The sequence below is a fragment of the Musa acuminata genome, unplaced genomic scaffold, assembly GCF_036884655.1.
Source record: "Musa acuminata AAA Group cultivar baxijiao unplaced genomic scaffold, Cavendish_Baxijiao_AAA HiC_scaffold_1077, whole genome shotgun sequence".
NCBI classification, from domain to species: domain Eukaryota; kingdom Viridiplantae; phylum Streptophyta; class Magnoliopsida; order Zingiberales; family Musaceae; genus Musa; species Musa acuminata.
In genome coordinates, this window is record NW_027021291.1 from 54,972 (window position 1) to 79,151 (window position 24,180).

Here is a 24,180-nt window from a genome sequence, read left to right on the forward strand (position 1 = left end):
CAACGGGTAGACTAAGCGGATATTTATATCGGTGAGGAAGCCACGAACCGAGCAGAAACAACAACAGGATGCCAACACGACCAAAAGCACGACACAGCAGCGAAGCCGATACGTAACATCCCGTTATATTCACACGCCTCGAGGAAACCGACACGCTTTACGTCATCCCTCTTAATTATCTATTAAACCGGTCCAAAACGATACGAGTCCAACAATAATGACGCTCAACGCCACCTACCCACGCGTCGGGACGAATCGCTCCGCGGGACCCGCCCTCTGTCTCGTGGTCAACAAACACGTTCACGTGTCTTAATTCCCCAGGATTCCATCCCGTTACTTTCTTTCCCACTCACCCAGCGTCATACCCGCCTGGTGACTGGAACCCCACGCAGATCGTATCGGCCGACACGAGCCGGTGGGGCCGGCTTCCTACGTCGGCTACCTGCACCGCGGGCCCCCGCGCCCACCGACACTCCGAGAACTTGATGGTCTCGTCCGAGGAGCCACGTGGGGGCTGCCAGGGCCGTCGGATCTGCGCGCTGTACATGATTAAGAAATAATTACCACATAAAGCCTGCCGTATTATTAATCTCATCGTCAGTGGGTGTAAAGAGGGGTTAATTAGTATTATATATCGACGGAGACATGCTTAACAGTATAGCATCCAGCTAAAGGACAAAAGGGATTGGGTGCGACATCAATCGGACAGCTGGTGACCGTCGGATCGTGATCGATCCATCGTGATGAGATGGTGGCACGTATAGAAGGAAAACGTTTGTCGAATGATTAAGAAGCATAGCTAATAATTGCATAACAGCGAATAGGTGACATGTACTTCTTGTGTAAGGCAGAGAGGACACTAATTATTTGCTCATTTACCAAATGGACCATGATTAATAATAGGCTAAAGAAATAATAAAATAATCGAGTATGATTAAAGGAACTAAGAAAGATTAAATAAATGAATTAAAAGATAAAAGGTAAGAAATGAATTTGGGGATAATCTCAAAATTCAATCGATATTATCTCTAACACAAATATAATTATGAAAAATAGAATAAATCTCTTTTACTGGAACAAGCAAAAAGAAAAAAAATAACATATTGCAATCAATGGGGAAAGAAAAAAGGATGAGAGTATATTTTTTTTTTTCTATTTTTCAGGACACTATTTATAAAACTACCAAATAAAATATTGCTTTACAAAAAAAAATTCCTAAAAATAAAATAACTTTAACAGAATAAAATATCATTTCTAAACTCTTAACAAAAATGCCTTCCTACTTAAAATTCCTAAAGTACTTTCACCTTTCTTGTCAATGAAAACAGAAAATACTTCAATTATTGCTGAAGTTGACACCTTATAAAATTCCAATTCTAACACACCCTGCCATTCATAAAAAAAAAAAGTAAATAGTTCATGACAAATAAACTTCTATTGATTGCTCATCATATTTGTTGTGATTCATGGTTACTATAACTTAATCTTATTGTTGTATCATGTGAATCATGTCTCACATTTTACTTATGTTATGACACAACAATCAGCTGTCATAGTTCAATTTAACTAGCTATATGAATCTCATTTTGTCAAACTAAGAACAGTTCAATTTTACATTAATACTCATAATATTTCTTTTAATTTACTCATCTTTTAATTTTTTTATAACATAAAGAACTTCAGCACTAAAGATATTTAAGTTTTTTAGGACTAATATTTGTTAGAGATTGGTACATGTGTTTTCCAAGCAATATATGCAGACTAAAAGACATGAAGACCAACAAGCAAAAGTCTATGGTCATAAAAGATAGGCAAAAAGCTTTCATGTCCATAGGGAGATTAAATAGCACTTTCGAGTCCACCCAAACACAATGCATCACATCAAAGCTTGACAACCAAACATATTTGTCTTTCACAAAACATTCAGATGTCACATGTCATAGTAGTGCTTCTTGCTTTTTGTTCCTAGAATAATGCATGTTGAACAAGCTTTAAGGTCACTTTAACTAATCATGATCCTGGAATTAAGACACATTGGCATGTTAAAAGCTGGATTAGGATCACCCACAAGACTTAACATAATGATGATGAGCTTTATTTTTTTCTTCTTTTAGAGAAGGAGAATGATGACAAACTGTTTATGCCTTTCATGCAGATCAAACCATAATGATTTGATGATACAGGATTATGCCCCTTCCATTCTATGACTATATTATGTGCATGCACAAACAGATTAAATTAATTAACAGATAAAAGTTAGGCTTCTCGTGATACCATTAGGTCAGATTTCTCCATCCCTGACAAAGCTTCCTGTGTGCACCAACTTCTGGATGTCGCTTGAGAAACTTCACAAGAATCAAGCGAGCCTCCACTTTTATTGTCTCCCCCCCCAGAGCTAGCTAAGAAATATCATGTTAGTCAACAAAAAGATAATGCCAAGGATACAGTCAATCAGATACTGAAATCCTGGTGTTCTTCATGATGTGCATATAAGCAAAACCAAAATCTGCAACAAGGTTGAATCCTGGCTCCTGTTAAACAATTCATTCAGACAATATAATGAACAGAATGTTCATCATGAAAATCTCATGTCCTACTATACTAGTTGCCATACATTTTTGCCATCTATATTGTCTAAAAGATCATAGGATAGATCATCAAAATTTAACTAGATAGAAGTTAAAGCCTGCTTCAAAAAAAAAAAAAAAAAGTTAAAGATTCATAAACTTTCTCCAAGTTCAGCACAGGCACTGAAAACCACCATGATACGATAACAATAAAAAACCAATCTGCTAAAAGTCCAACAAAAAACATCTAAATTGAATATTAAATCAGATGAATACAAAGATTTCTGCTGTGGCTAATATGAAGTGGTTAAGAAGTCACTCATGTAATCATCACCATAGTACAGTAACAATAAAGAAATCCAATCTGCTAAAATTCCAACAAAAAGTATCTAAATTTCAGCTGTGGCTAATATGAAGTGGTTAAGAAGTCACTCATGTACCATTTGCTGTCAATTGTAATGGTTAAGATGAAGCTTTCAACTTTTCCTTGTCAGTGTGAAAACAAGAAAGTTGAACTCTTCATCAATCAAGAGCTTATATTCTCGCCCACAAGAATGGAGAAGTTTCTAACACAATCAAATCATATGTGAATGCATGCGTCATCAGTAAATGTAGAAAACATTACAATCGTTGTCTCTAGAGCATGCTAAGAAGAAACCAGACTTGTAAACAACTTAAAAGAGTCCCAAGGTTTTTTCTATTTAGTACCTCAACTTGTTTTCTTTATCACCAAAGAAACACAGAAATACAAACCAAGGATCAAAAATGACCCAGTGAACCTCCAGTTCAAAATATGAGAGGGAATCACCAGAACAAATGGATTGCAGAGCAAAGTTCTAGAGCTGGATCATTGAGACCCAGAACAGCAGATGGTGGGGGTAAGTTCAAGTTGATGCAGGTGGTGAGTCACATTGAGTCCATCTACTTCAGAGTTCCATCTATCAGTATCCATCAAATTTGGACTCCAAAGAGACATGAGAGTTAGCATCAGCCAAAGATTAGAAGATGCACACAAAGTCACTGGACTGACTACTGACTGCTTGATATCCTGATCTTATGCCATTGACATGAACACACCAACCAAATACAGCAAGGTTAGTTGTTTGCTGGTATTGATCTGAGGACTTTTGATTAAGAACTCACCAAGTCTATGCCAAGTATTGAAATTATGAGTCACTAGACCTCCATTAAGAAAGAGTACTCAATATGAAAGGGTGATTATTGATTCATGATTCTGAAATAGTTAGCACAAGTATGAGTTAGGTATGAAATGAATTCCCACCAACTATAGCAAATATGGCACCTAAATCATGTGTTCAAAAGAAAAAGAGTGGGAGATATTCATGATACACAAAATAAAAGGAAATGTATATTAAAAGTAAAATTTGCAAGGTTGTGTGGCCATGCATGGAAATGTATACTGGTAGCAGAGACAAGGTTATTAAAGCTCTTTATGTATTGGATAGGTACTCCTATATCAGTTGCATAAAGAACCAAGTGATCTATTCTTTATTTATTTGACAGGTCCTTAAAACTTCCATATGCAATCACTTTGAGATCTCAACAGCAAGATTTGACAGTGATGGATAGAAGTTTTTATTAGCTAATTGAAGTCAGACATAAACTCTATAGCAAATGGAAAGATGACACAACACAAATAATAGAACACTCCCCCACTTGTTCATAGGAACTGTTTTACAGTAGACCAAGAGAAAGATCACTGAGAACATTTTAGTCATTAAATGATATAGTAAAGAATAGTTTCATCCTGATCGTGTAGCTGATAAGGCTTCCAGTCAAAAGTTAATTCTCATTTCCTCCCTTTAAAATTAAAATTTTGGCTCTTGGAAACAATGACAGCCTGTCGCAGTCATTGACAGATTGGCCATGAGATGTCATTCCCATTAGGTCAACTTTGCCCCAAGTTTACTTCAAGAGAGACATATAGAGAATTAGCATACTAATGGACCACATTGGAGTTGACTGGATTCTAAAACTGTCTTATCTGAATGGTTAAAAATCATATACATGATTAGTTATGATTATCTTCCAAATCAATGACAAAATCATATATAGAGACGGCTAAACCTAATTAACAGAAGAGACCTAGAATAAAAGATGGCATTCATCTCAGAAGGGGGTTGCCACTGTCTTTGAGTTCTTATCTCTTGATATACTTGAAATCTCATAGAACAGGATGTTGGAATGATGCAATCTTTGGAGGTCACACAGAAATGTCGAACACCAACACAACAATGCTGATGAAATTAGCATAGTTAGAAAATAAAATTAAGTTTCTGAAGCCAAGTGTCTTAAGCTTACACAAGAAGAGAGATGAAGAAATAGAGCTGCATTCATAAAGACAAATATCCTCGACCAACTCTGGATCAGGGTGAAAATCCCATAACCAGAAGTTGCAACGTTCACCTCTTCTGTCAGCGCAACAACAAAAACTAAAGAACCTTCTTGTCTTATTGGGTTTTCTGTCTAGGACCTTGCAGGTCTTGCTGGTTTGATAACATAACCAAGCAGGATAAATATGATGAGAACGATGGTGCCAACAAAATATACACTCTGGTAAGCTGCGAGGGTCTCTTTCAGGCTCAAAACCTTCAAGAAAAAGAAAAAAAACATCAACCAAAGGCCTTTGCTACAGATTAAGATATCTATTACAGAAATAAGTAACATTGCATTTAGGAATTAGGAGTATGACATCATGTTTTCTAGTGGGTTTCAGCAAGAAACATACTAAAATAATGGCCAGGTTTGGTGATTCTCATCACAAATAATTCACTTGTGCGGAAAGTGTTGGGGAAGGACCCAAGGAATCATTATAATTTATCTCTAATGCTAAAGGAGGACAGAACTGAGCATAATAATGACAAAAGAAGATGAGGCTGGAATGACTTGTACTATTTGCAATTGTAAACCTAAATATGGCTATGTGCAAAATACTAGAACCATGATCTAACTAACCATGAAAGCAATGCACGAACAATTGACAACGAGGAGAGTGTAGGCAAAATTCATTAGTATCAGCATCTTTCTGAACAAAAGATTCTCTGGGGAGACAGCTTGTTGCCATCTGTAGATTACTGTTCAATTCAAAGGAAAAGAAAGTTAAAACACTTCAGACAACACTCATGATGAAATAAAATAAAGATGAAAATAGCAACATTTAGACAAAATTTTGGTAGAGAATTACCCCGTGAACCTGCAAACATCAATGCAGACTGAACAAAAAATATGATATATCCAGGGTACAGTCCTTGTACAGGTATGAGAGAAATTATTAGCAGCAGACATTTTTGCATAGGCAAGTTTAGTATAGAACAAACACAAAAGAAAAGAAAAATATGGATAAACTGCAGTCCTATTTATAATACCAATGGATCTAAAATGGTAATGTTTGTTTTGAATAGCATTGACAGACAACTACCTAGCAGTAAAGTCTAAAATAACTTAAGAGATCAAATGAACAAAGAAATTGACACTGTAAAACATAAAGATCATTAGCTCTTAATGGGCTAATACTTGCATGTAGACTTAAATAGAATCAAATACAAACAAACAGCTCAAGACTTATGAAACTGCCAAGTAAAACTTTTCTCCATGTAAAACATCTCATATGATATTTAAGCTTTTCAGAAAAGGTTATGCATAACTTACATGCCAAACAGCACTAACCATCTGTGTAGCCAGCAACTCAAAGAATCCAGGTTTCTTCCCTTTCTGAATGAGCCTTTCATAAACATCTGGAACAAAATAGCCTCACAGGTTACAGATTCTACTCAATAAATCAACTTAATTAGCAGAAGAGTAACAGCTATGGTCTCTCAGATTACATGCTCTCAGATCACATAAATTTGTATGATTCAAAATGGCCTCTTAGATCTCATGGCATATCGTGTGGTATAAATTTGTGAAATTAGCAAAGAGTTCAAACTATGGGCAAAACAAATCACAATAGTACTAGTTAAAGTTTAGCAACATGTAATAGCAACGACACACACCATAACATATTAGAACTGAAAATAATACTCACTCTGACTACCTAAGCAAAGTGAAAAACAGCATAAACTTAACAAAATAATAGAGTTTCCGTTACACTGTATCCTTGCAAATTTGATAAGTGCATTCATGTTCTTTAAACCACACTAAGGAGTTCTTCGACCTTGCTGACGCCTCTCTGAAAGATGAACACATTCAACAGGTGAAAATCAATTAAGTAGCAATAACTAATAAACACCAAGCTTCTCTGGCAGTCTGGCTACATAACAGGTTCAACTATACTGTTGTTTCAACATTGACATCTGCAAAGGATGTGTCTAAGAAGGCATATGAATATGCACACATGCATTAGGAGACATCCACAAGTTTAAACGGTCAATACACACATTTTATGTACAACAGTCAAATATCGACACAATCCAAAAGCAATTTTACCTAATAGAAGTTACACCAGACCAAGATCAACTTAGATCAATGCGTATTTAGAAGCTCACATCAATATTTGTGGTTTTAGATCGAACAGGAAACATCATATAATAACCAAATCCATTAAAAAAAAAGGTTTATAAACTTACAATGACGTAGCCAAGTGCTGACATGTATGTTCCATACAAGCGGCAACTGAACTGCACTAGTCGCAAACTCCATCCCAAGAATATCAACATTTTTTGCACGGCCCCACAGTGCTTTAGGAGGAGAAGAATCTGACCAACCACTGAACCCAAAACCAGATATGATAATAGAAGCTTCTGAGATTGACCATATAAAGTAGTACCTCCAACGTTCAGTGAATCCAGACATGTACTGGTAGAACAGAATTTGCCAGAAACCCCATTCATAGTATACAGGCTCACTGAACTGAAAAGGTGGATAATGTGGTACCAGTTGCAAGTATAAACCGATACATATTGCAGCTTGAAGCAAAGCACGTAATGCTGCACCAAGTGATGCCGATTGTCTGTCACCGGAAGCAGCCCAAATCTGGATAAAATTCAAAAAACTATAACCACAGAACATAATCTGGGAGGAAAGGTGAAGAGTTAATCTACATCAAATCACGTAAAGAAAAAACGACATGATGCACTTACTCCTTTGTGTTCTGTCCACTCAAGATAATCGTTTACTTCATAGACAGGCCCTACAAAGTGGCTTCCACAGCAGAGACAGTAACCGATATATTCAAATAAAGAGGGACAATGAATTAATCGATTCTTTTTCTGAGCCTCACGCAAGTCTTCTTCCTTAAGCAGCCCATCACTGTAATTTATTGTGCAAGATATGACTTTAAGAGTTAGCACCATGAGAGCTCCTATAATGAGAAAAGGGGAAACCCTGAGTCACTATTTAAGCATGATGCAGTCATACAGATGTTGAATAGTGTTTCCAACTAGCATAAATCCATATGTCAAAGATTAGTTTTGCTGCAACAGAAAGATCATTTATGAGCTCAAGAGTTAAGATACTTCTACAGGAATTAAGAGTTGAACTTCTGAATGTTGGTGATTAGATTATTACAAAAATTAATACTTCTCAGTTATTAGATACTGAACCAGACTTCCTAGACAGTAAAGGTAGAAAGTCACTACCAAAGAGTCATCCTATTACAATGCAGGTTCATGTATAATCTGAAAAATAAAAAGTGGCATCTTTTTATATAGATGCAGTCTTCAGGAGTTAATATTCTTATTTTTCACTTTAAAAGAATAAGTTCACACTATGAATATTCCAATCAGTGTCAATATTACGAGACATCAACTTAGACACTGTTTATCAGTATACAGAATTGCCTAAATTTATTAGATGAACAGTATCTCATCATTACTAGATTTTAACATCGTGACGATAGTTCAGCTCGTGTTGCCAAAGAATCATGCAAGAGTCCTTTTGAAACCTACGTATCCAGATAGGAAAGAATCAGCACTATGAACAGAAATGAACTCAACAAAAGTTTTCTCATGCTGACATAATTAAGATCTAGGCAATCTTTAGTCAATTTTCTTTCAGTTTAACTTGAAGTATTCCTGAAGTCATTAAAGCAATTTCATGTACATGAAAAATAAGAGAATCATTTGGGAAACACTGTCACAACCCAGCCTGATAGAACCCATTAACTTTTTGAACCTGAACCAATAACCAAAAATATTTAAACCCTAGTTAACAGTAGTGCATTCATCTAAACCACTAAGCCAAGATGTTTAAAATCAAGTTAACAGTAGTACTTATAAGTCAATATAAATTCTTTCACACATTTAATGTTAAACTAAATCAAGGCTTGATATCCTCGTTAAGGACCTAAGAACCTTAGCATGGTGCATATAAAGCCCAACCCTGTGGTGACTTCATGCTATGATATGCTCCCTAGTTTTATATATAAGTAATCCTTTCCTACTCAATTCCTTTAAATATAATAACGGACTCACTAAATCGTTTAGTCTGAACTATAAAACCAAAATGTTTAAACCTAAGTTGGCGATAGTACATCCATTACATCCTAGATTCTTATAAGTCAATCCATATTCTTGTCCACAAGCATGCCTTGAGTAGAGATACTACAAGTCTCAGTTTGTTGCTTCCTGTGCCAAGGACAACCGCATGACACCCGTTAAGGAGAGTGTCAAAGGCCCCCCCCTCCTATACCATTGCGGACATCTGGCACACCCCTTCTATGTACATGCCTGTCTGTAAGGGTTTTTGTTGGCCCAAAATGAGTTCTCCAAAGCATGCTTCCATTGTGAAAGGGCTCCCTGGTTGACTCCCAGAGTTTCAACTTTTGAGAATGGATTTGCTTGCCATTCATCGTAGATAAGCTTTTTTTTTTCTTTCAAAAGAACAAACAAATGACTTGATATATCTGCTACTGCATTATTTGTAGATAATAGGTAGATATCCTTACATATATCCATCTATTCTATTCAATCATTGCAACAAAAAGGTGCAATTTGAAAAAGAAAAAAGAAAGGGTTATCGTATTTTGCCTAAGTTTATCAAAAATCTAAGGTAATGAAATAGTAGTAAGATCAGAAGGACGACCTGCATAAGCTTGTCAATGCAGCAGCATGCAAAATTTAGTCTATCAGTGAAGAAAATTCAGAGGAACCTGTTTTCTTCACCTCCTTCCTGAAAATTCAGAAAAAAGGCCAGAAATGATTCACTGTTGCAAGCTGTTATCAGCAACTGTGTAACAAAGGATAACAAACAAAACAACACTGTACATGTTACAAACTTATGCATCATAGAGTTTGTTCACGCATTTGCCAACTTCAATGAACATGGTATTTGATTAAATGAGAATTGATGTTCTTCATTTGTTTGTGGTCCATTTCTGTTGGTTATCATGACTAGGACTACAATTAGTTCACACCTCAAACAAGCAGTATTGTGACAACAGCTCAACAGCAAATATCATTTTTTTCTGTCTAAATATGCTTTATAATTAATGCTTACTTTTGCATTAAAATCCTGAAGAATGAATTATCTTCAAAGCTTAAAGAGTTGAAGACCCTAATAAACAATTTCTTCCAGGTCTAATAGGTACGTCCAATCAAATAATCTATATTCTCTGAAAGCTGAAATACCACCCTTATTCTACAAACAGAGATAAGATAAGCTTTATTCCGTGCGGTTTTTTTTAAATCAAATGAGGAAAATTAAATATGCAAATATGCCCCAGAAAATATATAAACCCAACTTCTAAACCAAACAAAAGGATGAAAAATTGTATTTAATTTGAAGCATGTAATGCATGCCTTCAGAAGTTATAGCTCAGCAAGAAACAACCAATGAAAAAAGATAAAACTAATGATTAATTAATGAAAAATTTTATTAATGCCAGCAAAACTTCATTACCTGTTGCATCAATCCCTCCTTCCTTCAATGCTTCCCCACTCGTGTAATACATATGGCTATAAAAGAAGGCAATTAACAAAATGTGTCAAGAAGAGAACACAATTAGACACTTGAAAAGATAATATAATGACTTCGATCCTAAAACAAAGGGGTTTTAAAGAGAAATTTCTCATTTTTATAGGGTAGTGGGTAGATGATGATTTTGGAATTAAAAGAAAAAACACAAATGAACGGGACTGGAGCACAACCAATATCGATTCAAACAAGCCAATCCCATGCCAAGACCAGATCTAAATTCGAAGTACATATGGTTTTGTCTGAAACATCCAGAAGTATCAAGTTTCAAGCTTGGTTTCAATTAATCCACTGATTTTTTTACATTTTTAGTTGAAACTCAGATCACGGGAAAAGTAGCTAGATATAAATAGGAAAAGAAAAGCAATTCAGATTATTTAAGATGCCACTGACTGATATTTATCACTGTACAAAAAATTGTCCCCATGTGAATGACCACATATGTCACTTTTTCCGTTCAAGGGTAAAAAGAACCAACCTTTGGACACATAGCTGTAAAGACACGTGCCACGTGTTTCACAGCATATATCACCTAAATCTGATGCTGCACTTCTTTGTAGGTGTCAAAAGAGAGGCAGTGGTAATTGTGCTTTTGTTAACTCAGAATAGAGGACAATGACTTCTCATGGAATGAACTTAGCATAGATCAGATATCAAAAGAAAGAATAAATTCTTATTTATGACGCTTGCAAGACAGTACGAATACCTTCACACCATGCAAACCACAAAGATAACAAGCAAACAGGATCGTCAAAGCACCATAAACATATCCAGGATAGGTAAAGTGATTATCAATGCCCGTTTCTACTGAAAACTTGAACACATCAAGTAAAAGAATCATCTTTCACGGAATCAAAGCCCCCCAGTCTTCCCAATCATCCAAATGGCAGTACATCGCGAAACAAAGCACCGGGGATCCAACATGATAGGAGAAAATTAAGCTCGACTGGGCTTGAATCGGAGCGAGATCTTACCATCCGATGATGAGGTACGTGAAGCCAGTGAAGAAGGTGATGAGGCCGGCGTAGCGGCGGACGAGGACCATGGAAGCGTAGCCCGTGGCCATGAGGATGAGGAAATGGAGGTTGGAGGAGGCTCCGAAGGAGAGGTGGGACAGAACCGCCCCCGAGAGGGCGGCGTAAAGGTGGCGGGGGAGCGTCCCGGGGACGACCCGCCACATGAAACTCACCGGAATCGTGGCCACGAAGCAGAAAAGGAAACGGAGGACGGGAATGGAGACCCCGATCACCGCCGCCATCGATTCCATATCCGCCGCCATGGGAACGGGCGATTGAGAGACAGAGAAGAGGCCATTCTTTTGCGTTTGCGGTCCCCGTAAACATCCGTAATTCTGTAATTTTCCTTTGCTAATTTATAATTACATTCTATAACTAAAGAAAATGAAGAAAAGGAATATTATGTATATATACATAATATTATTTTGAATATAATGGGAAGTTATTAATATGATGGTACGAGGTAAGAGAATCGCAGACTCTTTGTGTCTCGATCGAGGGACAGAACATAGACGGACACTTTTCCTTGGGTATATTATGGGTCCCATAAGCAGGTTTGTGGGTCCTCGTCCACAACTAAAATAAAGCGAGCCTGATTGGAAGCTCGGCCAAGATTTAGGCTCTGCAACCCAAAATTGGGTATGAAGGTGGGTGTTGACTCTGCATAGCATAATAATTTCTTTGGTAGCTCAGCGACTCGTCCCACGTACCACTACTCACCCCACAATGCGGCTGAGTTGTCCCAATTTGGTGCTGCGTAAATTACTTGGTGAAGGTTATTGGCAGGTGCCGGAGTGGCTACATTTTAAAGTTTGTAAAAGTAACAGGCTGTCTTCGCCTAATTAGGATCTTTGGAAAAAATATCTAATTTAGAATTTTCCTGTATAGTGCCTTTATTCTTTCAAAATATTTTTTCATAAATAATTATTTTACTCTTGGATTTTTTTGGATCGCTATCGCCTCCACCCTACGTTGTCGTGCTCGTTCATGACCCTCGCATAAGGAATGATGAAGCATAAGGGTCGTCGCCATTACCCCCTATATTGACTCCCCTTCCCTCCGATTGTCATACTATTGTCTCATGGCACTCGCACGAGAACCGTCATCGCCTTTGTGAACCTTGTCAACCTTGTTAACCTTGTGCTTATATATCTCTCTCGTAACTCTTATACGAGGAAGGAGGTGGTAAGGGTCATCGTCGCTTCTGTGGACCCTATTAACCCCTTATCAAACTTATAGTCATCTTTATACCCCCTTCGTTACTCACATGAGGGCCGCGATGCATAAGAGCTATGAGTTACAAATCTAGGAGGAGGAGACAATGATGTAGAGCAGAGCCGACGAAAGGTCCGATAAAAATAGGAGTAAAATTATCTTTTTTCACAAATAAAGGGATGCTCTACGAGAAATTTTCATAAGTAAAGATTTTTTTCAAGAATTCATCCTTGATATATTTGGTATATATATTTTATAATATAAAATTTGGATACCTCATCGATGGCCATGGCTCCTTCCACTCTGTCGCCATCACCTTCAAGCAACATCTCTTTGAGGCTAAAGTTGACATTCTATGCCACAACGTATTTGTTGTCATTTTGACATCGGGACCTATGCAACTCGCATCCCTAAAGGAGGTCATCAAGGAGGCAATCGACCTAAGAGGTACTGACGGTGAACGGGTTCCGGGGCCTAGGAGAGTTGTAGGAGATCATTAAGAGTAGCAACAAGGTGAAAGCTAATACTAGAAAAAAGAGAAAGCCACATTAGAAGTGAGTGGGAAAGGATGAAGAGTTTTTTTTTAATTAAGAAAAATATCGGACATGATAATATGAGAATAATAAAAAAATATATTTTAAAAAAATAAAAATTAATAGAAATTACTCAAGAAATATTACTAATGAGATCTATGATTTTATTATTGTTGTTGTCATTGCTCAAAAAAATATTATTCTCAAACTTGTGATCAGGATCTATGTTAAGTTGGGTGAGTTGAATCGTTTCTTGAAATATAAAATTTTGTCTGATCAAATTGACTCGCGAGTCAACTCATTGAAATCGATTGACTCATTCGAGTCAACTCCTAGAGCTCCGTTAAAAGGTAAAAGATAGATAGAACTAATGTCACACGATGAGAAAGTTGAGTCTGACTTGATGAGCTCCATAAAAGGTAATATAAAAATGAAACCAATATCGTGAGATGAGAAAACGAACTAAAGCCCCAACTTCCATTGCTGTTGTTGCCACCTCCTCTCTCTTTCTTCGTGCAATTTCTTCTATAATATCTCTCACTTCTAAAATTTATATAAGAACCTATTTATAAATTTGAGGACCTATTTATAAATATCTAATTTATATAAGAAGAAGAAGAAGAAGAAGAAGAAGAGGGAGAAGAGAGGGAAGAAGAAGAAGAGAGAAAGAAGGTTGTGACTGTGGCTATAGCTGTAGCAAATGTGGTTGGGAAAGAAGAAGAGGAAGGAAGAAGAGAATGAGAGGAAGAAGAGGTTATGATTGGGAGAAGAAGAGAAAGGAAGAAGAGGGGGGGAGGAAGGAAGGAAGTAGAGGAGGGGGCTACGACTACAGTTGTGGTTAGGAGAGAAGGAGTGGAAGAAGAGCAAGGGAGGAAGAAGAGGTTACAGTTGGGAGAAGAAGAAGAGGAAGGAAGAAGAGGAGAGAAAGAAGAGAAGGGAAAGAAGGGGCTGCGGCTATGAGGAAGGAAGAAGAGAAGGAGAGGAAGAAGAGAGGGGAAAGAAGGGGTTGTGGCTATGGCTGGGAAAGAAAAAGAGGGAGGAAGAAGAAGCTGCAACTATGGAGGAAGAAAGAAGATAAGAGAAGAAAAGAAAAACAAACCAGGGAGAAGAGGAGGAGGAAGAGTAGAAGAAGGTTTTAGACTTCAAACTTTCTTGGATCAAAATGTTTGAAAGGCAAATGTCCTAATCCTTTTCTACTATAATTTTTATCTTCTTTTTTGCGAGGAAATTTAAATAATTCTAGCCTTGCAATATGATATCTCTCTTATTTGGATGTAAAGATTTGAATATGAAAAATTATCGATATTCTTACCATTCTACCTTGTTTTAGTTATAAATCTCTACACTAATTTTTAATTTAGGTAAAAATTATTTGATCTAAATATAGACTCATAAATCTTTCTTTTGATAGTTATTTTAAGGATTTAGAGTAAATTTGCCTATCCAAGCTTATATTTCAAATGACCCTATGGATTTTACAAAATAGGGATCATAACTTCTAACCTTTTGATACTAAACTACTTATAAATCCTTATTGGAAACTCTGATTTATACAAAACTTACTTTGTAAAAATTAGACTCATATATCTTTTTTTTTTATATCTTGACTGAAAGATTTGGAGTGCAAATACCTACCTAGTTATCTATTAAATTTGATACTATGAATTTTGTAAAATAAAGATTTTGTTCTTTGACCTTTAGTTACCAAATTATTTGTAATTCTCTATTCGAAAGTTCAATTCATAAGAAACTTATTTTATGTGAAAGTAGATTAAACTATATTTTTAAGATATCCTTCTTAAATAAATTAGAGTATAATTGATAGTTCGAACTATTTATAAAATATCCCTTACAGAATCTACTAGAACAAAACTTTCGTCAAATGTGCTTATTTTAGCTTTATCTCTTTGGACATTGAATTCATCTAGCATTCTTCCTTCAATTGAGCTATATACGATTGCTTGGAATCCTTATATACTCTTATTTTTATTTTCTTTTAAATTTGAATACACTTGTGAAAGAATATATTTGCATTGTATTGACTCATAAAGACACATATATGTTTTATTGTTCCGCATGTGCTTCCGATATGTGTCAATTTTATCATTCACAACGTCCTTTTATACTCTAGTATTTGTGGGATAATATAAACCTTTATCAGAAATTATAAAAAGAGTTATGCTTAGAGCTTGCGATGCTTTGTCGACCCCCTATGACTTTACTTAGACGCGGGTGGATAAAGCTCCCAGACTTTGGAGACTTATATTTGGTAGTCAATCAGAAATAGATTAACCATATTAGGTTATGATCATACTTTACCTTCTATGTATTTGATATGATATTCAAAGGTTTAGTTATATGTTTCTACGTGCGCTTTGGATAAAAATGAAATGAATACAACGTTAAATATGACATTTAAGCTTTTGTTTCATATTTGTTCTTTTGATATGCTTTGAAATATTTTATATGTCATTGATATACTCCAAATATTTTATATGTCATTGATATATTCTAAAACATTTTATACGTCGTTGATATACTCTGAAACATTTCATATGTCATTGATATGCTCCGAAATATTTCATGTGTCATTAATATATTTCGAAATATTTTATACGCTATTAATATGCTTTGAAATATTTCATACACTATTGATATGCTTCAATTACTCTTTACTCTATTTGTTATGAATCAAATATGTTTTGAATGAAATGACATTGTGATTCTATTTCTAATGAGATGATATCTATGAACTCTTATATCTCTACCATGCGTTTTGATATCAAATTTGTTTGAAACTATCCTCTCTTATTGTTGTTATGCTTATCACTTGCTGAGCTTTGTAACTCACTCCGTTGTTATATAAAATTTTCAAGTTAGCTTGTCACTCATTGAAATTTTAGAATTGGGCTGAGGTAGTGGAAAGTTATTCAGATTTTGTGTAAGTTTTATCAATGGATGTATTATATTATGGTTGTTGTAGAAGTATATTTTATATATAATGAAATGTTGGCAATAGATTTGAATTGATATATTTGTAAAAGTTTTAAAAGACCTCTCACATTTAAAATTTTAGAATGTTATTTTTAGTTTATGATGAAATGAATTCATGGTAAATGGTTGAAGTTTTTTATTATATAAATTCTTACTCTTGTGGATTTATAAGTGTGGTTAACGTTTTGTTAAGTTGGCTTGGGTTTTAATAAATGTGAATTGTTGAGTGATGTGTTATAAATTACATAGGTTTTACGGATGTGAATGATACTTGAATGTTTCTCAATATCCTTAAATGTTAGTTTAGATCCCGAATTAGATTGTTGATGAAATTTTAATATTATCGACTTAAGACAGAATCATACCTCTTAAATGTGATAATTCAAGGAGTACGTGACATCTCCTATTTATCTCTTGTTGCTCTGAGCACTTTGCTCTTGGCTCCCATACTTTGAGCATGCATCCTTGCCTTCCCTTACTGCTCTTGGCACTCGCCCTTGGATTCTCATGCTTTAAGTCTGCATCCTTATCTTTCTTTACCATCAACATCCCTCACTTGGATTCTATTACTCTCAATTGACCTTACGCTATTCTCAACCCCCTCTCCCACAAAATCATGTTAATTTTTGTTTCTATTATTTTATTATTATGAATAATAATTTATGAATAGTGAATTACTGTAATTATGACTTAAATTTTGCTATAATTTTGAATATTGTTAATTTTGATGTTAATCTTCTTCTTATTTTTCTAGTTGGGACAATTTAGTACCTTAATAATTTGCAGATGATTAAATGAATATAATTTGATACTTAGTGGTGATAATTCGAATATGAAATGATATGAAACTCATATTATGTCTTATTTTTATTTTAATAATTATATTTATTATTATTATTATTATATTGATGAGCACTTAGCGCGTCAGGGGCTTTGATGACGCACGGCCCGAGCGCCCGATCGGCGGGCCACAGCGCCTTCACTTGGGCGGCGCGCGCCTGAGCGTAGGCGCTGGGCGGCTCAGGCGACCGCCTGATTCAAATCGGACAGGATCGAGTTTCCTGGATCCGGTTCGATCGAACCAGATCAACGAATCTTCACACAAACCGGCGCACACATGCGACGAGACGACCCGTGGAAACCTAATCGGCGAAAGGCGGTGGCAGCAGCTTCCTCCTCATCGTGAACGGCGGCGGCAGCAGCGTCTTCCTCCCGCGGGCTTGTCGTCGGTATATCTCTATCTCTCTCTCCTCCTTCTTCGCCGTCGCACACTCCGCCGTAGCCGCCAGCGTCTTCCCCCCCTTCTCTCAGCGTTCTTCCCCTCCCCCCGCCTCCAACGTCTCCTTCCCTCTTGCCTCCACCTTCGACGTAGCCACACCCCTGTCTCTTTCTTTTCGTCTCCCCGCGGCCGGCGTCTACCCCTGTCTCTTCCTTTACGCTCGCCGCCGTCTTCTCCTCTTCCTCCCTGCGCCGATAGCCTCCTGCTCCTCCCTACGGCAGCGGCTTTCTCCGTATCATCCTTTCACCCCCGCGGCCAGCGTCTTCTCCCCCTTCGCTTCGCTGCGGCCGCCCGCCAGCTTCCCCAACAGCCTCCTCCTCCTCCCTCTTCCCCTCCCAACCGACAACAACCCACTGCCACCCAACTGACAGCAACTCAACTGACAACAATCAGACAGCCACCCCAACCGTCGGCAACCCTCTCCCATACCTCCTCCTCCCTCTCCTTCTCCTCGGACCACCCTTCATCCTTGCTCCCCTCCCAATTGAGGGGAACCCCTTCCCATACCCAACAACCCCCTCTCCATCCTCCTCCTCCTACTAGGTTAATTGTTTTTATAATATAAATTTGAACAATGTAATTTGGTCCTTTTGTGTTATTTTTTGTTTTAATGATTATATCTATTAGTCATGACATATATATTTTTAAAATTTTAATAATCGGGAGAGCCTCATGTTGCCCGAGCGAGCGCCTAGTGCCATGTTTTGGCCCCTTTGGCGCCATTTACCGCCTCTCGGCTTTGACTATACTGATTCTGCGGTGGTCTGCCTCAGATTAAGCTACTCAGGAATTAGAACTAAAAGAATCTAACATTGAGATTTTCCTGCACAGAACACATCAAAAGGCAGAGTGTCCATGGGAACTGAGAAATTTATGTTCTCTAGTGCTCTTAACAGGAGGGAGCCCAACAAACAAGATGAAGAGGCCTCTGAAGAGGTAATAGAAGAGTGAACGCTCACTTTCGTTCGAAAAACTTTTTATTCCTCATGTCTTCCAAATCTTCTTCATTCATCTAATTGATCTTCTTTATGTTAATAGGAAGAGGAGGAGTTGGAGCACGAGCTTGCTGATATAACCTTCGAAGATATCCAAAGAGCTCGGGCTGATGGCTCCCATGGCTCCCATGCCTCTAAGCTTAATCAACAACTGAAGCCCAGCCGTGCTAACAAGAATAGGTATCTCAGTTCTTTTTTTCTTGTATTTTGTAATTGATTGGTACTGATTATACACATTGGTTTGGAATTTCTTTGTTGAATAGGCCAATGGAGATGAGTAGCAAAGTGAGAGTTGGGAGGTTTAGGGAGGTCGTCCAGGCACCAAAAAAGGTGAACTTTTGTGATACCAGAGTTTCATATTCACATATTCAGAAGTATGCCTGCTGTCATTTGTAGTACAGTTGTGGAGTCGGATATGTTATTTTGCTGTATTGGTGGTGCCACGCCATAGTCAATTGCATGGTGTTACAGAACCCTGCTATCTGCATGAGATGCCAGCATATAAAATGTGTACATACAGCAATACTTTTACACAGCATGACATCTGTGCTAGTACAGTCTGGAAATTTGGCGTTACACCAAAGAGAGGTAGGTTTACAGTATGTTACGGGGAATGGATTGTCAGTATATCACCTGAAGTTACTTGTTTAACCCTATCATGCTTTTGCATTTGCTTCCATATCTGTGTGAGCAACAGTGTCAATACTGCTTTGTGACTATGCCACTCTTATGATACTGGTCTTGTCCCATTACGAATTATCTTAAAGGACTATTAGAATGATGTCTTAAAATGCTTCTTTGCACTTGTTAAATGCATTTTAAAATACATTAAAATTTCATCTCCAACAGCAGCAGAATTCACTGATTAAAGTAATTGCTTCAGATAACCAATGCTTTAACTTGTCCTAGTGCTTACACCAGATTTGCCAAATACCAATCCTCTGAGCCCCTCAGGACAGATATTCGGATGTCATTCTGTTTTGTCTTAGTTCAACAATGATTACTCTGTTAGATTTGTATTGTTGTGATTTTTAATGCTTTACAATTATTTATGAGCAACTTTGAGTTTGTACCTTGTATTGATTCCCATAAAGCACTATCTGAAAGTGAACTACATGATACTAGTATTTTACTTATAGTTCTTTTTTGTCTTTCTTTTAACCAGCTGATAGTGTTTGTAAGAAATTTTGGCATGAGTTCTTGGTTACATGCGATTGTTTTTTTAACTTCCTAGTATAAATTGTTATTAGAAGTTCCTGTTTAGAATACCATATTATCTTTGCCATTGGAAATTTGAGAAGGAAATATCATAGCCTGTGACATTATAATGTACTTTTGAGGGGCAAATATTGGACTCATATGTTGGTAAAAACTCAGAGTGGTTGACGGAGATTTTTGGAATAAAATAAAACTCTTCAAATTGCAAATAACATCACAACTCCATAAGTTGCAGTTTAGTGAACTACTCACTTTTATCTATTGTTTTAAGTGTGGTCATCATTTTTTTGCAGGTCGTAAGAGATCCACGGTTTGAATCTTTATGTGGAACTCTTGACACAGATGGGTATGCCTTTTCTTCTTCTTCTTCTTTCCTTTTTGGCGATTCTTTTGTTTTGTGTGTGGGGAGTGGGGGAGGTTTCAAGTACCGTGGAATAAGCTTTATCCAGTATCCTAGATGTTCTTTCTGATTGTATATATAATTTTTGTGTGCATTTTGGTCCACGTGCTTAAGTACAAATGTTCAGAAAATATTATTCATGATTTTAGCACACCAGTTGTTACCTAGAACACAATGAACATATTTAATGTAATCCCTTTTCTATTAGTCAGTTAGATCATTTGGAAAAAATTTCAAGATTTGGATTATAGGAATGATCAACAGCTATGTCATCATATTGATTACGTCATCATTTTCTCCCTTTGTGTATTATTTTGTTTGAGTTGTATGAGAAATAAAAGAAAGATTTAGCTCATTCAACTAATTCTGCCAATACTAATAGAACATAAAACAAGAGTTACAAAATAAAAGTATATAGGCTGATAGATCTGACATATATGAATTAGTTAAATGTTGAAGCTACTTATATTAAGAACATGATCAATTTCAGGCCATCAAGCCGAAACCATTTATACTTGGAGAAAGAAAAATACTATGGTCTGTTACTTGTTTGGATTCAGCATATCCTAATAAATTAATACATTGATTGTTCCACTGTATCTTTACAATTATCCTGTTTAGTAAACTCACTGAACTGTGACTTTATATTAAAAAATGTTAACAAAGACCCTACATTGATGCGTGTGGCATAGACAGTGGACTCGAGGATGCTGCCAATGTCGTAACATTTTGATGACATGATCCTGAATATAGTTCATGCTTACTGGTGCACATGAAATAAGCAGTTACTTGCAATGTGGGAGTTCCATGAGATGGTATCTTGTTCTGGAATTGTGTCAGACAATTTTACAGGCATTTGCATAACTGCTGTAATTTGACTATACTGAGTGTGAGGACGTTTGTTCTTTATATATGTATCATTTGCAGCCGCTTACTCTATGATACCTAAATGTGAAAAATGGATTCTTTCAGCACTTATAAACATAGATTGTGAGACAAGTTCCATGTAGAACTTCTTGGATCATGAAACAAAAAGTGAACTGACTCTTACAAATTGACAAAGATGAAAAGCTAATTGTTCAGAAGTGCGACAACTGGAACGAATTTGCATGAGTATACACATGCTAATTTTGTGACTTTTTATTGTGCTACTTTGAGTGATACCTATGGTTCAAGTTAGGATTTGCAACCTTATTCTCTTTAAGAGTTCAGCTTTAATTTCTTCAAGAAAAAATGAAAGGAGAAAAACAATGGCAAAACCCCATATCCTTTCATGAAGAGAAAAAGTACTTACAATAATAGAGAATGATCTGAGGATCGCTAACGAATTTCAAGCCAATATTATTGTATATTGCTAATTGGGTGGAATGTGCCTTCCAGAAATTTATAAACTGTAATAAACAATGTACAATATTTCAAAGGTGGTGTCAAGGTATCTTTGTTGAAAATAACCTAGTCAATTGAACATTAAATACGCTTAATTAAGATGCTTCCTTTCTTTATGTATCCTTCTTATGTGTTTCCTGTTCTCACATGTGTTTTCCGAGTTGGTTCCTTTATTGTTGTACCGTTTGAATGGATGCATCACTAAATGGTAAAAAAATTAAACTCAATAATTGTGCTGTTACATTATTTTTCCTCTAAATTTTAGTTGTTTCATTAACATTATGCTTTCTTCTGTTATTTTAACAAACTAAATGTTTTTATTATGTTTTTTTGCTGTAATACCAGGTTTAGAAAACGGTACAGTTTTCTGTTTGAGGTTGAACTTCCTGCAGAGAAAGAGGTGACTTTTTCAGATGAACATATTTTTGAAATTATTACTGAATGATAGATAGTTGTACTAATGCCATTGGATGTCTGCAGAGACTTCAAAAGTTGATCAGGAAGTCAAAAGACCCAAATGCAGTTGAGGAATTAAAGAGCCATCTTTCTTGGATTGTACGTCTTCACTGAGAGAGTCTAAATTAAATGTTGCTTCATTGTTTCACTGTTTATTTACTTACTGATATTGTTGTTGTCTTAGTAATGGTTCATTTCAGCTTTTATCCTAAAAAAAGGAATAAAACAAGTGCACATTTGTGTAATCTTAATTGTAGATTCTTGATTGCTAACCTCAAATTGCGTGATGTGACAAAAATTCATTCACTCGTGATTTTGTCATTCACTCGTGACAAAAATTCATTCTGTGTCCTTGCTCTATAGACTGAGAACCCGTCTCATTTCACATATTGAATCACAAGGTCAAGGTTTTGGTGGAAGGCCATCTTTAAGAACAAGACCATGTATTAGTAGTTCTATCTAGAGTACAGAGGCCTCAGTTCTTATCCAGATTTAACCTCATATGGAATGTGCTAGTCCGCAACATAATATTCTCTGTGATTCGTGTGTTTTTATGGTCGAAAATGCTTTACAAATTCATTTTCTTGTGCACAATTTACTTGAAATTTGGAATTTTGTGCTAATCATATCTGCTGAAATTATCTATGTTACAATTTGGATGACCTGAAAGGCTAATCATTGTCTAAAACAACTTTGGTTATTCAGGATAAACAGATAAAATCAGGTCCTCGGAAGAGTGCTGAATCTGAGATTTTGTCTGAGCATATAAAGAAAGAAAGAGAAGCAGCAAAGCGTGGGAAACAACCATATTACTTGAAGAAATGTCAGTATACATGCTCATTTGTCTCCTTTTTGCATCTCTATAGGTGCACAACAGTCAGATATTTCTTGTGTGCTTGTGCTTGTGCATGTGCAAGTGTGCATGTCTTCCTATGCTCTGTGTTTCTTCTTGTCTCATCTAACTTGAATTTTGTTTATGCAGCGGAAATTCGAGAAAGAAAACTGATACAGAAGTACAATGAACTCAAGGTATTATCTTTTCCCATTTAACCTTGGCTGTTTGTCTGAAAACATTACAATTTTCTTAATTGCCTTCCACGTTTGTCTTGAGTACATCACAGGCTGCAGGCAAGCTTGATTCTTACATTGAGAAGAGGCAGAAGAAAAATGCTTCCAAGGACCACCGTTACATGCCCTACAGCAGATCTGGCAATGATGCACAAGAATAGAGGCTTGTGCTCTTGTTCAAAGTCAATGTGCTCTATTTATTTCCATCCCAACCCCGAAAGAACTCTCTGCTACTGCTCATTCTGCAGGATCTTGTGGTGCCCAGGGCCGTGCCGGGGCCTTGTTTGCTTGAATGCCCAGAATTGTTCTTGTTTGATAGTATCCTCTTAGAAGAACAAGATCTGGATAGTTGGTCATATATGTTGCAAACTATGGGTGCCTGCTTTGCCTGTCAAGATGCCAAAACTAGTTCTTTGGAATTGGAATTGTATTGAATTCTTAGCAATCGCAAGCAGCAACTACATCACTAAATCTTCTTTTGTTATGTATATATTGCTTCCATTTCTCTTTCGCTAGTGTGGCTTTATGGTGGTTTCCCGTGTCATGTAATGGTGCTTGTTCTCCATAACCTGTTATAGCTTCTATTAACCTGCTCATGACCAAGAAAGTGGATCTCACCTGCAGCAAATACAAACAGAGACCGGATGGTCTCGATCTAATTAAGATTATGATCTTTTGCTGTTGTTGATGACGGTAGGGGATTTCGATTCCCCATCATCTTCCTTGATGCCTTCAGCCAACTTCTACAAATGAAACGACTCCATAAAAAGACTAGTATTGACTTTTTGTTTCCTAAATAGCATCAAGAATGTTCAAATGAAAAATATTCTTTTTAATTAGGTTCGATGAACGAGAGATAATGTACAAAGTCTTAATATTGTATTCATGAGTTAGTACAAAGTCTTAATATTATTTCCACGAGTTAAATTTTCATTATTCGAGTCACAGATGAACAACATCGAGTTAAATCTTCATTATTCGAGTCACAAATGAACAACATCGAGTATCTCGAAAAATGGAAAGCGAAAAGAATTGTTTGTTGGCTTCTTTCTCTCATTTTCTAAATGGATGGGAGGAGAGCTCGACGTAGTTTTTTTCTTTTATTTTCTTAAATCAGATCT

At 36.5% G+C, this 24,180-nt stretch overlaps 2 protein-coding genes across 3 annotated transcripts; one reads left to right on the plus strand and one right to left on the minus strand.

Moving 5' to 3' along the window:
* Positions 1–4,773: 4,773 nt before the first annotated feature.
* LOC135666238 (lysophospholipid acyltransferase 1-like) lies at positions 4,774–11,830 on the minus strand. Of its 2 annotated transcripts, XM_065177808.1 has the most exons (8): positions 11,474–11,830; positions 10,425–10,480; positions 7,667–7,887; positions 7,154–7,559; positions 6,239–6,322; positions 5,773–5,838; positions 5,544–5,662; positions 4,774–5,177 (listed from the first exon to the last, which is right to left on the minus strand). In XM_065177808.1, exons 1-8 carry the CDS (start codon positions 11,776–11,778, stop codon positions 5,055–5,057), a joined length of 1,380 nt encoding a protein of 459 aa, XP_065033880.1. In that variant the 5' UTR covers positions 11,779–11,830; the 3' UTR covers positions 4,774–5,054. The 2 variants fall into 2 exon arrangements, with proteins under 2 accessions (XP_065033880.1, XP_065033879.1); XM_065177807.1 differs by lacking the exon at positions 4,774–5,177 and having other exon boundaries at positions 5,773–5,835; positions 6,237–6,322.
* A 5,375-nt stretch (positions 11,831–17,205) lies between these two features.
* LOC103983241 (uncharacterized) lies at positions 17,206–23,574 on the plus strand. The gene is made up of 10 exons (XM_009400454.3): positions 17,206–17,486; positions 18,368–18,472; positions 18,575–18,711; positions 18,795–18,861; positions 20,043–20,095; positions 21,881–21,935; positions 22,016–22,090; positions 22,697–22,814; positions 22,974–23,020; positions 23,113–23,574. Exons 2-10 carry the CDS (start codon positions 18,392–18,394, stop codon positions 23,218–23,220), a joined length of 741 nt encoding a protein of 246 aa, XP_009398729.2. The 5' UTR covers positions 17,206–17,486; positions 18,368–18,391; the 3' UTR covers positions 23,221–23,574.
* Positions 23,575–24,180: the final 606 nt, after the last annotated feature.

Bases quoted from the DNA above. Each gene is read 5' to 3' on its own strand.
- LOC103983241 (XM_009400454.3), top strand. From the start codon at position 18,392: ATGGGAACTGAGAAATTTATGTTCTCTAGTGCTCTTAACAGGAGGGAG. The intron at 18,862-20,042 runs GTGAACTTTTGT...ATTTTTTTGCAG, and splicing joins TCGTCCAGGCACCAAAAAAG to GTCGTAAGAGATCCACGGTT. The intron at 20,096-21,880 runs GTATGCCTTTTC...CTGTAATACCAG, and splicing joins GGAACTCTTGACACAGATGG to GTTTAGAAAACGGTACAGTT.
- LOC135666238 (XM_065177808.1), bottom strand. From the start codon at position 11,778: ATGGCGGCGGATATGGAATCGATGGCGGCGGTGATCGGGGTCTCCATT. The intron at 5,663-5,772 runs GTAATTCTCTAC...TGAATTGAACAG, and splicing joins GATGTTTGCAGGTTCACGGG to TAATCTACAGATGGCAACAA. The intron at 5,178-5,543 runs GTTAGTTAGATC...TTTTTCTTGAAG, and splicing joins GTTCGTGCATTGCTTTCATG to GTTTTGAGCCTGAAAGAGAC.